Here is a 16,381-nt window from a genome sequence, read left to right as displayed (position 1 = left end):
TTATTAGAAAAATGCAGATCAAAACTACAATGAGGTATCACCTCACACCAGTTAGAATGGCCATCATCAGAAAATCTACAAACAACAAATGCTGGAGAGACTGTGGAGAAAAGGGAACCCTCTTGCACTGTTGGTGGGAATGTAAATGGATACAGCCACTATGGAGAACAGTATGGAGGTTCCTTAAAAAACTAAAAATAGAATTACCATATGACCCAGCAATCCCACTACTGGGCATATACCCAGAGAAAACCATAATTCAAAAAGACACATGCACCCCAATGTTCATTGCAGCACTATTTACAATAGCCAGGTCATGGAAGCAACCTAAATGCCCATCGACAGACGAATGGATAAAGAAGATGTGGTACCTATATACAATGGAATATTCCTCAGCCATAAAAAGGAACCAAATTGAGTCATTTGTAGAGACGTGGATGGATCTAGAGACTGTCATACAGAGTGAAGTAAGTCAGAAAGAGAAAAACAAATGTCGCATATTAACGCATATATGTGGAACCTAGAAAAATAGTACAGATGAACCGGTTTGCAGGGCAGAAATTGAGACACAGATGTAGAGAACAAACGTATGGACACCAAGGGGGGAAAGTGGCGGGGGGGTGGGGATGAATTGGGCGATTGGGATTGACATGTATACACTGATGTGTATAAAATGGATAACTAATAAGAACCTACCATATAAAAAAGTAAACAAAATAAAATTCAAAAAAATATTGTTTAGAGTTTAATAAAGAGTAAATTACCTATAAAAAAGAAATTTTATTTTTATAGGATTCCATTAGAGACACTAATAGCAGACTCTCAGCCGTCCACACAGGAAGAGGCTTGGGGTGAAACAGATAGACCTGCCCCTTAATCCTGAAATTAACTGCCTAGACGGTCAACTACTTCTCTGTTGTGATGACTAAATGTCAAAGGCTGGTGCTGACAGTCCACAGTCTGTAAGGTAAGTGTTCTACTCTGAATTCTAGATGACTCAGAGCTGCCAGTGGGCATGGACAGTGTCTTTCTCATTCTGTAATAGAGATGGCAATTAATGAATGTTGGATGATGCATGGATGGATGGATGGATGGAAGATAGATGCATGCATGCATGGATGGATGGATGGATGGATGGATGGATGGATGGATAGCTAAGATTCAGTGGTCCCAGGCTGCTTTCCTTCACTGTTTCCCCAGCAGTATCTTGCAGCTCTCTAGAACATTCTTAGAAGTAGAGTAACTGGACTAAGCGGCACTCCCAAAGAAAAGCTCTTGGCCTCCCAGAAGTCTGAGCATTGACTCCAGAACTTCCTGGCCAGCTCAACAGAAGGACAGAAAACCAAAGAAGTCTTCAGGTCAACCTCTGGGGCTGAAGGCATTTGCCTGTCAAGGGATTTAGAAGTCAGAGAGCTACCATTGGGATTTTTTCCAATTGCAAAGGACACAAATACAATCAAAGGAGCCTAAAAAACAGAAGTCTTTGGCTTACTTGACTGAAAGGAATGTTCAGGAATGTGTGATCTCAGACCCCATCACCACCACCATCCCAAATGCAGAATTCAAGATGTGTCTTTAAATTTTTTTTAATTTGGTCTCTTTCTCTCTATCCCTGGTTTCTGTTTCCTCTAATTTGGCTTCATTTGTAGGCAATAATCCACATACTTGGAATAGAAGCTGTGGCGGGAATGATTCAACAAAGATTTCCATTGATAAAGTATTGCATAATTCTTCAAAGGATAACTGTTTAGGAAAGATAGGTTAAATTTATTATGTGAGTTTAAAATGTCCTTATGGTTTAAATATTTTGAGTTGGTTCTTCCTTAGTTACTTACAGCCAAAAGCATCTCAACTTATATAGCACATAGTAAATAATGTTATTAGTAAGTAGTAGTATTATATCACATGGGCTCATATTTCTACTCAGGAAATCAATCACTCATGTTACCAACTGGACCAGGCATTTTTTTCATCAGATATTCATTGAGCATCTACAAGGCACCGGCAGTGTCCCAGGCACAACAGACACAAATTTGAATAAGACATTGTCCTTGCAAAAAAATTTGATAAATTTGACCACCTTAAAGAAAAATTATTAAAAAACATAAGTAGAGACAAAAGCCAAATTGAAATTCAAATCACAGATAAGAGCAAGAGTTAATCCCTGTAATATATAAAGAGCTCTTAGAAATAAATAGGCCAACAACCAAATAAAAAATTGTCAAAGGCCATGAACAGACATTTTATATATTTTTCAAAATATAACTGGTTCTTAAACTTATAAAAAGATGCTCAATCTTACTCATAATAAGAGAAATGCGAATACATCGATACCATTTTTTTCATCAGATTGACAAAAATTTGAAAGTTTTATGACTCACAGTACTGGTGGAGCTGTGCGGCTTCGTGCATTGCTTGTGGAAGCTGAACTTGGTACAAATCCTAAGGAGAGAAAGTTGGTAACGTTTATCCAATTTGTAAGTTTGACCCAGCAATTCCACTTCTGAGAATCTATCTACAGATATATTTACGTAAGTATGAAAATTCTGCACAGAGTTATTTTCTACAACACTGTTTCTAACAGCAAAGAATGAAAACAACCCAAATATCCATCAGTAGTGGACTGATTAAATGGAAATAGATATACATAATGGAATATTATGCAGCCATAAAAAAGAACAAGACCAGTCCCTATGGATCAATTTGGAAAGATCTAAACGTACCACTAAGTGAAGAAGAACAATTGTAGAACCGTGTGTGTTGCATGCCACCTTTTGTGTAAAAAGGGAGAAAAAATAAGAAATATTTGCAAAAAGAAACTTTGGAAGGATATATGGGACAACAAAACAATGACCCTCAGAGGGCTATCAGACACATGGATGACAAGTGGGAGAGTGCCTTATTCATATATTGAACTTTGCGAATGGATTACCCTAAGAACATCTTGAAGGTCAGGTGTCAGTTCTGGAGACTTCTCTGTCAATAGCCCATTTCCCTTGGGGGCCTGTTTCTAGCCAGTTTCCCCCAAACGGCAACACTCACCCTTTCGCTCTGTGCCTCAAGGTGCTGGTGCAAAGGCTGAGGAAGACTGTTCTGGAAATCAGGCGACCTCGTTCTTGCTCCATCCCAGGAAGCCTCACCCCCACTGAGCCACCATTGCCAAAAGCAGGGTCTCAGTGGTCCAAGTCAGGGACTCTATCATGTTTCGGGGCGGCTGTGCTACATCCATTCCTCTACTCTGCCGGGTGAAGCCCACTTACCAGGCACTCTTCTCGGCTTCTGGAAGCAGAGGTGAAAAACACAGAGGCATCCCGACTCTCATGAACCCGAGGTCACAGGCTTGCTCTCCTGCCTGAGCCACAACCCAAGTTCCCTTTCAAGAGCCGCCCGGAGGTTGAGAGAGATGGGGCCATGGAACCCTCAGTGGGGAGGGGAAGGTGGGCCTTGGAGGCCTAAGTCAGCCAACTTCAAAGGGGATCCTGAGAACATCCTTTGGAACGAGATCACAGTATCCATCCGGTGAAACATTCAGGGTCCACAACTGGCCCCTGGACTCGCCCAGGGGTAAACACGGAGGGTCTTTTTCTTGAGTGAGATTTTGGCTTTCACAATACACAGCAAGGCAGTGTTCTGTCAACGGTGAGGGCTGCTTTCCTCCCCAGACACTGGCTGAGTCCAGAAGGAGACACTGGGGTGATGCGGTGCAATCGGAACAGCGCGGGGGCACAATGGACAGTCTGGTCACCTCTGAGGAGGGGACACCTGAGCTCAGACCTGGATGATCAGAAAAGCCAGGGAAAGCATTCCAGGGAGAACTTCCAGGCAAGCAAAACTTCTGAGCTGGGCGGAAAAAAAGGCCGGAGTGGCTGGAGGACAAAGGCCAGGTCAAGGCCAGGCCAGATCTGGTTGGACCCTTTTGGCTGTGGATTTTTGATTTCATTGGAGTTTGGATTTTATTCCAAATCCAGTGAGAAGACACCAGAGAGTTTCAAGCAGGAGAGGGGCATAAGCTGGCTTATATTTTTAAAAATCACCCTGGCTGCTGCATGGGGGAATGATTTAGAGGGGGAAGGATAGAGGCAAGGCATCCGATCAGGGGCTTCCCTGGCGGTCCAGTGGTTAAGACGCCGCGCTTCCACTGCATGGAGCACGGGTTCAATCCCTGGTCAGGGAACTAAAGTCCCGCATGACGCATGGTGCGGCCAAAAAAACAAAACAAAACTGGTCATGGGATTTCTCGTGAACTTGATATATATTTTCTCATTTTATAACCTACACACATTTTACTGCACCAAGCTCAAGTGTGCATCATGATGTTTTTACACATGATTACACTTGGGTAACCACCCCCCAGATCAGGATGGATGACGTCTCCAGGTGCCCAAAAGGGCCCCCATGGTCCTTCCCAGCCTCTACCAGCCTTCCACCACTCTGATTTCTGTCACCCAGACCTACAAGTTCCTATAAACGGGCCCGTACAGAATGCAGCCTGGTTTCTTTACTCACAATGATTTTGAGATGCTTCTAGGATGTTGCCTGGATTGATAGTTCATTCTGGGTAAAGGACAATTTGAGTTGAGAGCGCTCGTCCATTCTCCCCCCAGCGCTGTCAGCCCCCGTGATGATGCCAGCTCAGCGACTGAGAAGCTATGCTCGCCAGTGACCACCAGAGGGCAGTGCGACCCCTCCGCTGGCCCAAGCTGCCCGCAGGTGCCACCTGAAGTCATGCCTGGAAACAACACTGCAAGGATTCCGGAAGCATCTCCTTCGGACTGAGCCCTTGCTTCAGGGATTGCTTCCCTGAAATTGCAGCGCCATCGACGATGTGTTCAGGCCCACGAGTTAAGGATTAATTGACCGGCTGCAGCCACCATGGGGCTCCCAGTAGAGCGCAGCATGGTGGCCTCAAGAACCATCAGCAGGGCTTCCCCGGTGGCGCAGTGGTTGAGAATCTGCCTGCCAATGCAGGGGACACGGGTTCGAGCCCTGGTCTGGGAAGATCCCACATGCCGCGGAGCAACTGGGCCCGTGAGCCACAATTACTGAGCCTGAGTGTCTGGAGCCTGTGTTCCGCAAGAAGAGAGGTCACGATAGTGAGAGGCCCGCGCACCGCAATGAAGAGTGGCCCCCGCTTGCCACAACTGGAGAAAGCCCTCGCACAAAAATGAAGACCCAACACAGCCATAAATAAATAAAAATTTAAAAAAAAAAAGAAAGTAAAAGCTTTCATTGGTTTAAAAAAAAAAAAAAAAGAACCATCAGCAACCACAGGGCCAGGAAGCACTTCTTCCCACACTCATCCCAGCTTTAAAAGTTAGCTGCTCTAATGCTTCACAGTACCATTGTCATAATAGTTTAAATCGTTGGACAAAATGTTGGGATTTCTTTTTATATCCAGAAGTTCATTCGAGGATGGTGGATAAGCCAGCTCCAGCCAAATACTAATTTTAAAATTCAACCATAAGTATTTGGCCAAAAATGAGTACTTGGTGAACTCTGGCTGCAGGGGAGGGGGTGTCTCTTTGCCCTTGTTTCCGCCTCCCCACTCCACGGTATCAGGACCGCAGAAGCCCAGCCCTCCCCTCTCTCGGCCCTTGGATCCTACTGACCACCTGGTGTGGTTGAATGGGGAGCTACACACACAAGCCCGGCTTCTAACATTTATTAAACGCCTACTGTGTCCCAGGCACCGGGCTAAGCCCTTGACCTGCATTAGCTCCTTTCATCCTTACAGCCATGCCAGGTGCTGTCTGGAGAGGAGGGAGAGCAGGTGGTTAAAACATGGGCCTGGGGTCAAATCCCAGCTCTTCCTTTTACTGTTTGTGGGAACTTCACCTCTCTGAACCTCAGCTTTCTCAGCTGTAAAATGGGGGTGACAAGAGAACCCACCTCACAGATTTGTTGCCAGCACTGAATGCATTCAGACCTGAACACTTTTTTTTTTTTTAATTTTTTTTTATTATTATTTATTTATTTATTTTTGGCTGCGTTGGGTCTTCGTTTTTGTGCGTGGGCTTTCTCTAGTTGTGGCAAGTGGGGGCCACTCTTCATCGCGGTGCGCGGGCCTCTCACTATCGTGGCCTCTCTTGTTGTGGAGCACAAGCTCCAGACGCGCAGGCTCAGTAGTTGTGGCACACGGGCTTAGTTGCTCCGCGGCATGTGGGATCTTCCCAGACCAGGGCTCGAACCCGTGTCCCCTGCATTGGCAGGCAGATTCTCAACCACTGCGCCACCAGGGAAGCCCCAGACCTGAACACTTTTTGTTTGAAAGCCACTTTTTTGGTCACTCCACAATAAGAAATGCATATTATATTGAGACCCAGTCTAACATAGATACGTGTGTGTGCATATAAATGCAGGTGTATGTATATTATGTGTGTATAACTAAAATATGTTTCACAAAGCAATGCTGACCCATAATACTATGATACGTCCTGTTATTTTCCATCCTGTTCTATTTTTGTTTTAAATGATGCATGTCACAATCCACTAAGTCGATTCCATGACCCACTGTTTGGAAAATACTGGTTTAGAAAAAGGTCCGGCAAACCATGTTGTTTTCAGAAGTCCCATTTTACAGAAGGGGGAAACTGAGGCCCAGAGTGTTGTGGCTTGCCTATGACCTCACAGCCAGAAGGCTGGCAGAGTTCAGACTCCAACCCAGGATCCCTGACTCCTAAATTAAGGCTCTTGAGTATGAGATGCAAACTGGCGGCTCACAGGCCAGATCCACCCCACAGATAAATCTGATTATTAATATGTTCTCAAAATTTGATCAAACTATATAGAACTTGGGAGATGTAACTCAAAATCTAAATTTTCAACTTCTCCCTAAAAAAAAAAAAAGGGGCAATCTGGCAACATGGGGCCTGCATGCACACGTGATCAGCAAGAGCCACACCGCAGCTGCCCCTTTGAGCTGCTACACGCTGCTCTCCAGGCTCGCCCATCTGCCACAGTCTCCACCATGCCCTACTGTGTCCCTGACACCGAGGCCAAGCATCAGTTGCCATTTATCATCACACATGCCAGCTGGTTTTTTCATAGTGGAGAAATATTTTTCTATCAAAAAAGGAAAAACAAAAACTAAACCAAGGAACCAACATGTTTCAAGGGGAAAAAAATAGATGCACAAATGTCTTCTCACATATTTAAATACAAAGAAAACATGTCTATGTCATTTTATTCCCAACCTGTTTCACTGATTTCTATTCCCTGACTTGTCCAGGAAGCAGAGTTTGCAACCCCCATCTTAATCACTACCCATTATCTACCTCTGTCTGTTTGGTCCACAATTGTGTCCCCAGCACCTGACGCTGCTTAGCCAAGAAAAGGTGCCTAATTAAGAATGAATGAAAGAGTGAAAGAGTGAATAAATGGCTTCTATACAAAAGCTCCTCCAGTATTAACAAATATACGGGGACTTCCCTGGCAACCCAGTGATTATGACTCCGCACTTCCACGGCAGGGGGCCCGGGTTTGATCCCTGGTCGGGGAACCAAGATTCCTGCATGCTGTGCTGCACAGCCAAAAAAACCAAATATACGGTAATGGTTAGGTACAGGCATTTTTTGGTCATCAGACATCTCAAGTCCCACTTCTGCCACTAATTAGCTGTGTGACCTCAGGCAGCTTCCTCAGTCTCTCTGGGCCTGATATCCTCAGCCGCAAAATGCAGGTTATTAGGGTGCCATGTACATAAATGAACAGGAACGTGAAAGATGCTGAATAAATGAAGTTCCCTTCTCCTCCTTCAGTTCATCAAGGTGAACCGAGGTCAGTACTCGATTGTGTTAACAAGTCGCCTGGTACCCAAGTGACCTGGCCTTGGATTATCTGCTGGGCCAGGGAGGCAACGGTTTCCCATTAACATCACGCCCTGAAAAGAGAGCCCTGGGTAGGGAAAGCCCTGGGCCAGGTGGCAAAGCCAAAGGTTTGATCCCCAGGCACATCTCTGGGTGAAAACTGGCTTTTTCAACATCCAACCATTCCTCCCGCTGCTTACCTTCCGGAACTGAAGAGGCTGGAAAGCTGAAAATTCAATTTCCCAGACTCCCTTGCAGCCAGGGGTCTGCAGCGTTTAAGGGCCTACCAATCAGCTGTGTCCACAATACACCTGGACTTGTGCTGAGTTAAGAGAGTTGAAAGGGCTGGGCATGGGGCACCAGCCTGCAGGTGAAGACCAAGGCAAAGCAGGCGTGGGTCTGGCCCCAGAAGCTGACTCAGCAGTGATGCCTCCTGTTCCTGGGGCAGCAGTGGCTCCCCTGGAGCCCAGTCCTGCAGTGTGGCTTCCTCAGCCCTCCCTGTGATTCTGTAAATACTCATAATGTGTCAGTCACACGCCATCAGGGAAGCAGCTAGATCTGGCCCACGTCCTTGGGGTAGTTTATTCCGAGAGTTAGACCTTACACGTTATCTGTGGGAGGAGGTAGAGAAGTGAGGTCTGAAAAGGGACTTCTGGAGCCACCAACCGGGCCATCTGAGAGGCCAAGGGGTCCGTCTAGCCGCCAAAGTGAGGCTGCAGAGGGGCACTAGTAGAGAAATCGATGGGGAACCATTACCTCTGCAGCCAAACGTCCAGTGACAGGCGAGGTGCTGATGCCCAGGAGTCAGGAGGAAGACCTGGACGCAGCCGGAGGACAGCAAGGACACGCTGGAGCCTGCTGGCACATCTGCAGCTATTTGTCACCACATCAAACCGCAGCGACCTTGCAAGAGCAGAAGCTGCTGCTTCCTTTCCGCCTTCAAACTCTCACCCGAGTTGCTCTTTCGGTCAATTCGAACTTGGAACCCTTCAAAGATAAGGATTCTGGGAAACGTAGTCCCAACCTAGCCAAATTGACACAGCTGAGTACGAACCAGTTGACTTACTAAACCCTTCTGCTTTAACTAGCTGGGTGAATTCTGCTCTCGAAAACTGACCTGATAAAAGATACTTTTGACAGTTCCTCAGTGGGTGCTTGTCAACATCTTTGTCAATTCAAGGCCTTTTGTTTGGACAATTTCCCACCTTAAGAATCTGCACCAGAAGCAGCCTGAAACTCACTTTCCCAACTTCCCTTGCAGTTAGACTGTAAGCATGTGACCTAGGCTCAACCAATCAGATACACCCAAATGGTACCCAGGCTCAGCCAATCAAATACATCCGGATGGTACTTAGACTCAATCAGATACACCCATGTGGAACCTAAGCTTAGCCAATTCAGATACACCTACAGGTGAAAGCAATGAAAGTGGATTCTGATGCATGGAATTCAATCTAGCAGGAGGTGAAAGGAACATAACCAGTGTCACAAGTGAGAGTTGCAGTGTCTGGGCCCAGTGACAGTGACATGAAGGTCCTGTGATGTAATTTATATATTGTTCATGGCTGTCTCTCCAGCCCTCCCTTCCAAAGATGTGCAAGTCACTTAACATCCTTTAATAAATTCCTTTCCTGCTCAAACTACCTAGAGTGCACTCTGTTGTTTGCAGCCAAAAACCTAACTCACCTCTAAATTCATTTAACCATCAAGTCTCAGTTTCCCAACCTAGACAAAGAGCAAAACAATACCCACCCCATGGGCAGTGGAGTCAGGGAGAGGCGTTTTGTAAACTTACCACAGTGCCACAGACACTGGGGCAGCGTCTTCTGAGGGACCACTGCACTGGGTTGTAAGTCAGGCAGACTGATTTGAATCCTGGCTCTGGCACAGACTGACCTGTTGTGTGACCTTGGGCAGGTCAATTTCCTCATCTGGAGAATGGGACTATGATTAGTGCCTGCCTCGTGGAGTTTTCATGAAGACCAGAAGATTCCAGCACAGAGCAACCCCCCAGCACACAGCTCAGTATGTGGGACATACCCACCCCGGTGATGCTGGGAGGAATATGAGTGACCTTTGTCTTGCTGGATTAAAGAAAATGAGCAATAATATAGGTGGTGTTCCTGATGTACCCTGATGTGAAGGGGGCCTGTGAATGCTAAAGTTTAGAAAACATTCATATGTTCAAAACACAACCCTGACTACACTTAAATCGTACACTTAAAAATGGTTAAAAGGGCAAATTTTGTTACATATATTTTGCCACAATTTTTAAATAAAAATTAATGTAATATACCAAAAACCATTGAATTATATACTTTAGATAGACAGATTTATGGTATATGAATTCTCTCTCTAAAGCTGTTAAAAAAAAACCAACCACCCTGGCTTCCCATCTCCTTCGGATCATAATTCAAGCCCCGACTTCCCTTCCCTCTCTGATCTCATCAGCCCCACCTCCACGCTGAATCCCTCATTATGACCTCACTCGCCTTCCTCCTCTTCCTGGAAGATGCCAGCCCCACCTCAAGCCTTTTGTATTTGCTTTTCCTTCTACCTGGAATGTTCTTCCAACCAGGTTAGAGGCTCTGAGCTCTGGCTGCCCATCGGGATCACCTGAGGAGCTTTACAAAGCCCCACCTCGGAGAGTCAGATGTCATTACTTGGGGAAGGAGGGTGGTGTCTGCTTTGCTGTTTTAAATCTGCCCAGGTGGGTACTTCCCTGCTGGTCCAGTGGTTAAGAATCCACCTCCCAATGCAAGGGATGTGAGTTCGATCCCTGGTCGAGGAACTAAGATCCCACATGCCGCGGGGCAACTAAGCCCACACGCCACAATTACTGAGCCCGCAAGCTCTGAAGCCCGCGCACCACAAAGAGGAGCCCGCGTGCCGCAACTAAGACCCGACGCAACCAAATGAATAAATATTTCAAAAATAAATAAATAAATCTTCCCAGGCACTTCTAACATTCAGCCAGTGTTAAGAAATCGCTGCCCCAGACATCATGCTCAGTCCCCACCACGTTTACATTTCAGCTCAAAGGCCAGCTCCTTCGAGAGGCCATTCCCAATCAATACCATCTACCTCCCCTCCATACCCTTCCTATTTATCTTCAGTGAGTCTGTTCTACCTAGGATTCTATCATATGCATATCTGACTGCTTCCCAGTGAGAATGTCAGATGGATGAGGCCAGAGGCTGTGTCCCCCCCCCCCCACCCCCACCGCTTGGTCCAACTCCGGCTCTGGGGGCTGCAGTTCTGCACGGAGGCCACCAGGCGGCGACAGTGCCCAACTGCGTTAAAAGTAGTCCCAAGACCCACCAGGCTGGCTGTGCCAGCCCCATCCTGCCCTGTGCCTGGCCATCGCTGAGAGGAAGGAGCAAGGGCCACGGCAGAGAGCATGGTGTCCTCCTTCTCCTCATTCCTAGACTCAGAGCCACTGGGCCCTGAAAACACTCCACCCAGACTAAAGTCAGAGGGAGAAGGCCCCGCTGCCCTGTCTGGAACCTCCAAGCCCTTCCCCTCTTACCTGGCCACTCACCGAGCCCCGGATGCAGCTGCTTGGGTTGACTCCCACGGGTCCCCTCACATAGCTCATGACTCGCACACGAGGGACCTGCAGGTCTGTTTGCCATGGCCAGTGTCTGCTGACATGCCGAATATCCATCGACTGGCGGCTGTGACACATGCTGTCTCCTTCCACACGACAGGTTCCCACACCCACAAAGAGGCACAAAGAAGCTCTTGTAAGGTCCTCTCTAAACCAGCCCCATTTTGTTCCTTTCGCAGCACCAGTCAGTGATGGCCTGCGGGCCAAATCCAGTCCATGCCCTGCTTTTGTCCAGCCTTGAGCTGAGAAGTGTTTACATGTTTAAATGGTTGGGGAAAAAAATCAAAGTAATTTCGTGACACGTGAAGATGAAATGACCAGGGTGTGCCTGGGCACAGCCAAGGCCCCATGCTGCCCACGGAACTCCCAGGAGCTCAGGCCCCCATCTTGGCCACGGAAAGGCAATTCACTCCCCTCCCACTGTTTTTCCAAGACTGACCCAGGATTTCCCTTCTGTTCTACATCTCTGTCAGTAAATTCCCAGGAACTGGACTTCCCAGGAAAGCACCCACTAGGGGCCCTTATTTATAATGTGCCCGCCACCCATGGAGATGTTGTTCCTAACCTCTCGTGGCCCCGTCTCCTGTGTTTGATCGAGCAAACGTGACACGGCCATCCGGACCAAATGGAAAACTGCATCGAGGACGACCAAGCCATTTTTCCAAAACAGTTTAATTAAAAAAAGGTGAAGAATCTGAAAAAACTGGGGGGTGGGGGAACCCAAAAGAGCATACCGTGTGAGTCCACTGGCTCAGACACAAAGAAACACCATCATCAAAAAAGATATTTAAGTTTAATACAAATTTTATACAAAGAAAATGTGAAAAAATACTTCCATATGCTAAAAGCAATTATGCTTCACAAATAAGGCCAGCTAGGCTATTTTTTTTTTTTGACAACTGCAATTCACAAATGTTCTTTCTCTCCTGTTTTCTTCTAATACTCTCTTTTTATTTCTTCTCTAATATGGGTAACTAGCTGGAAACTGTACAGTTCGCATCCTCTTATCAACAATGAAGAGAAAGGAAACGAGACTAAAATGTACAACAGAAGGTACTGGAATGATATCGTACAATTAATTTTTCTCATATACATACATCACCTTTTTGCTTTGTTCAATGCTTCTTGTTTTACACAACATACAAAATGGTACTACAGCATACGTAGTGTAACAGACAGCACGGCGGTGTCCTGCGTCCTCTCACACTGCCTTTGTTTCATGCTGACATAAAAACGTAAAATTCCATCATATAAATAATACATACATGCTTCATCCCAGACTGAAATGTCCTCCGCGTGCGTCTTGCCTTTGACTTCTCACTTCCGCAAAGCACGGCCCGTCTCTTACCAAGTGGGTGTGAGTGTCTTTAAAGGAACCACAAAGCAAAGAAAAGATCTCTCTTTGTTTCAGAGCTTCTGACTTGAGCGCTTTCTAAGTTCTTCCCTTCTGCAACTGAGCTGAGCAGGGCTTGTTTCTAGTTGATATTCTGTAAACAAGGACGTTGGTTTTTTTTTTCCCTTTTATAGGAGTAAAGTCATCATGGAAATCACATAAAATAAACGAGCTCCTCCACATGTCCTACTGGTCCAGAGAGCTTGCCTTTTAAAACATGGTAACACAGCATTTGAAAGGGGCCAATGGTTGGATGTGATGTGCCCACGACAGCACTGAATCTGTGCCGGAAATTCCTGATCCCAATGTGCTGTGTACAGACGTACAAATGGAAACGGCTCACTTTCCCCTGGGCATCCCAGGATAAGGACCTGTGTGCCATGGTGATCCCCACGCCCTCCCCATACCACTGTGACAGGTGGGCTGGCTGACCGTCCCTTCTCCAACATCCAAACATTCTTTTTGTTGTTGGGTGTGTTTCTTTTTTTTTTTATTGTTTTTCTCTCTCTTTTTTTTTTTTATAAGTTAAAGTCAATACAAATATAAAAAGGGGAAGGTACTCTAGGCTCAATGACATCCACAAATTGTACATTATTTACATCTAAAGCATAGGTTTCATGTGGGTGGAACAGTCCTCTGTCAAGGCTAATGCTGGACGTGACGTAGTGTGGGCTGCCCTCCGTGCCAGGTGCAAAGGCCAAGTCTGAATGGTTGGCATCCTCCAGTCTGAGGGTGGCGATTCTCCTGTCTCACATTTCTTTGCTGTTTCCGGTTTTCCTGGTGTCTGGTTTTTTTTTTTCCTCCGTGGGATGGGTGACTTGTACCCCAACGTGTCCCTAGTCCCAGAAGGTGTCCAGCCGAGACTCTTTCGGGATGAGGCTCTTCGAACTGGTGCTGGCGTTGTGCTCAGAGCGCACCGATCCCCGTTTCTCATCACTGCCGCTCCAGCAACTGGATTTACTGCTCCGGGAATGGTCTGGGTTGGGGGGAAGTCAACCGGAAGGCAGGTTTTTAGCATTCCTGCCCACTTCCAGTGAATCGGAACCATCCCTCTATGTGATCTGCACCTGCTCCCTGGTACCACCTTCCCCGCCCAACTCCACACAACATAGATGGTCAGAATCCTGTCACCATTTACTGCCCTGAATTTGTGGGTCTGTGGCGTACACGGGCAGAACTCATTTTTTTAGGATTTAACAAGAGCTGATTGGAAAAAACAGGAGGGAATCATGCTCAGAGAGAATAAAGATGACTGGGGACAGGTACGAAGTTATCGAGGAAGGCACTTCTTGTGTGGTACCTGGGACCAGGCACCCCTCCTACATGACCAGACACCAAGCACCCCATGCCCCTGTGTCCTACCTTGGCCACTAAAGAAGGCACTGAAATTTGGCATTCGATCTACTTACTTCTGTTAATGGAGTTTCTTTAATCAGTTTATAGGCAACTTGAAAAACAGACTTATAACCAAACCACCCGAAGCAGAGGAGGGAGGTCCAGAATGGTTAAGCCCAGCTGGGCTTAACGGTGAAGACCCACTGGCTCCCAGTAAGGACAAGCTTAAGGGTCACTGAAGGATGCAAGAACCAGAGTAAGACCTACGGGAGTTTCAAGGACACGTGCGCCACAAGGAGCTACATCGTGGCTGAGTAAGATACGAGGACACTGAAGGAAGAGCCAAGTCAGGTGTCTGTCCAACTGTGAGACGGCCCCAGCCTGCAGGCTCAGCGTGATGGCTGACTCTAAGAGACCCACCAGCACATCACTAAGACCCCATCATATCTTATAGATCATTTACCCAGTTCAGACAGATTGGGACAAAACTTTCTTTTTTAACTTCTTAAGGTGGGGTGATAATATTTGATTGAAAGAAGTCGGCTGTCAAGCTTAGAGACAGAATTGGAGTGAGGGAGCAAGGGACCGTATCATCGCCTAGGGGGCGACCTTTCTGGTGATACGGCAGGCATGTATGTGGTCCTGAGGTCTGTTTCTGCAAGATAAGTAGTGAAGAGAATGATCAAAGGATCTCCCAAGTAACATACTCATTCAGGAGAGAACTCTTCTTAGTCACTTGCATCTGTGACCAAAAGGGGGCAGTATTGTGGTGGGCAGATCTGGGGGGGGGGGGCCAGGGTGGAGCTGTCTTACGGATCCTGAATCCACCTCTTCTTAAGCGTTCTTCCCTATTCGTGATGCCTACACCGTCAGTTCTCTGGAAGGTCAGTGATACAGCTGGTTATCACCACACGGAGAAAATCCTACAACAATGCAGTCAAGTCACACTGAGTCTCCCCAGCTCTGCTGAAGGCGGAGACCAGCTGGGCCACTTAGAAGAAACGGGAGCAGGGCTGAGCTCAGCACAGAAGCTGCATCCCAGAGCGAGGCTGGCCACCTGAGTAGCTGCAGAGCCTGACTCCTCCCACGGACCGGACGTGGGGCGGTGGTTGATTCGACCCATCACTGCAGAGGACAATGGGTGTTAGTCTAGGACCCTTTATGAAAAGAGTGAGGATGAGGCCCCTTCAAGAAGCCAGACCGGGGACTTCCCTGACAGTCCAGTGGTTAGGACTCCACGCTTTCACTGCCGAGGGTGTGGGTTCGATCCCTGGTCGGGGAGCTAAGATCCCACAAGCTGAGCGGCGTGGCCCCCAAAAAAACTCTTTTTCTACTGCGGTTTCCGATGGCCACCAGAGGCAAAGCTAAGAAGAAACAAGGCAAAGCAAGACCCATCACTCAGGAGAACAGGAGAAGAGACGCCCACAAAGAAAAACACACACAGACACACAAAACGAGCCTTCCGTGCACCGGGAAAAGCTCCCCGGCAGCTTCCGTGAGGCGGGGTCATACTTACACTTCTGGGCTGGGTAGCTGGGGTGCGGCTGGTGGTCTGTGCTGGTTGGGACAGAGGCGGGTTGCTTGTCACACCTGTTGCTAACTGAAGAGATAGCACAGGCAGCCTCAGAGTCTGGAGAGGGCTCAAATCCGCACAACCCCAAGGCCTCGCTATTCTGCTCAGCAACACGCTGCTGGTCTTAGCGCTGGGTGGCTGCTTTGTTGATGTCCCCATTTTCCAACTTAATGCATTCACAGGAGACTAAGGCTTTTAAAAATGCATATTAAACCATGAACAGGATCACGGGACATAGCACGGCATTACAGGTGGGAAATATGGCGTACAATGACATAAAAGCAACTACGTAAAGCCATAAATTCGCAGAATTTTGGAAGCAAAATTCTAGGAACCACTAGCTCTGCCAAGAGCTTAATTCATCCAGGGCAAGGGGAGGCACCAGCACTACAATTCAGGTGGAAAGCTCCACCCAAGGAATCCAGATTATTCAGGGCAAGTAATCACTAATCTACTGCCAAGGCTGATGACAGAACAGGGAAGAGAGGGCGACGGAGGTGCATGTGGTGAGAAGGACTGAGGAAGAGGCTACAGATGAGGTATCAGTGGGCCACTCCTCAGCCATGACGGAAGGACACCAACAAATAATATCTGAGATGGTAAGAGTCTAAAATGTGTGATAGGAAAAGTGTCTCAATAAAATAACTGTCATAGTGAAGAATTTG

General features: G+C 47.1%; 1 protein-coding gene across 23 annotated transcripts in view; it reads right to left on the bottom strand.

The window, feature by feature from the left end:
* Positions 1–12,108: 12,108 nt before the first annotated feature.
* Positions 12,109–16,381, bottom strand: part of ZMYND8 (zinc finger MYND-type containing 8) — a 157,345-nt gene continuing 153,072 nt past the window's right edge. For 13 of the 23 annotated variants that reach the window (XM_061209724.1, XM_061209725.1, XM_061209723.1 and 10 more), the window contains 2 exons: positions 15,660–15,743; positions 12,109–13,784 (listed from right to left, as the gene is read on the bottom strand). In XM_061209724.1, coding sequence (XP_061065707.1) covers positions 13,645–13,784; positions 15,660–15,743 — 224 coding nt within the window. In that variant the 3' untranslated portion in view covers positions 12,109–13,644. Of the gene's footprint in view, positions 15,508–15,659; positions 15,909–16,381 lie in introns of those variants that run through there. The other 10 variants (XM_061209728.1, XM_061209737.1, XM_061209733.1 and 7 more) reach the window with 3 other exon arrangements.

The sequence above is a fragment of the Eubalaena glacialis genome, chromosome 13 (assembly GCF_028564815.1).
Source record: "Eubalaena glacialis isolate mEubGla1 chromosome 13, mEubGla1.1.hap2.+ XY, whole genome shotgun sequence".
Classification (NCBI taxonomy): Eukaryota; Metazoa; Chordata; class Mammalia; order Artiodactyla; family Balaenidae; genus Eubalaena; species Eubalaena glacialis.
Note: the sequence above shows the minus strand (reverse complement) of the source record. Positions and strands in the feature narration are given on the sequence as shown.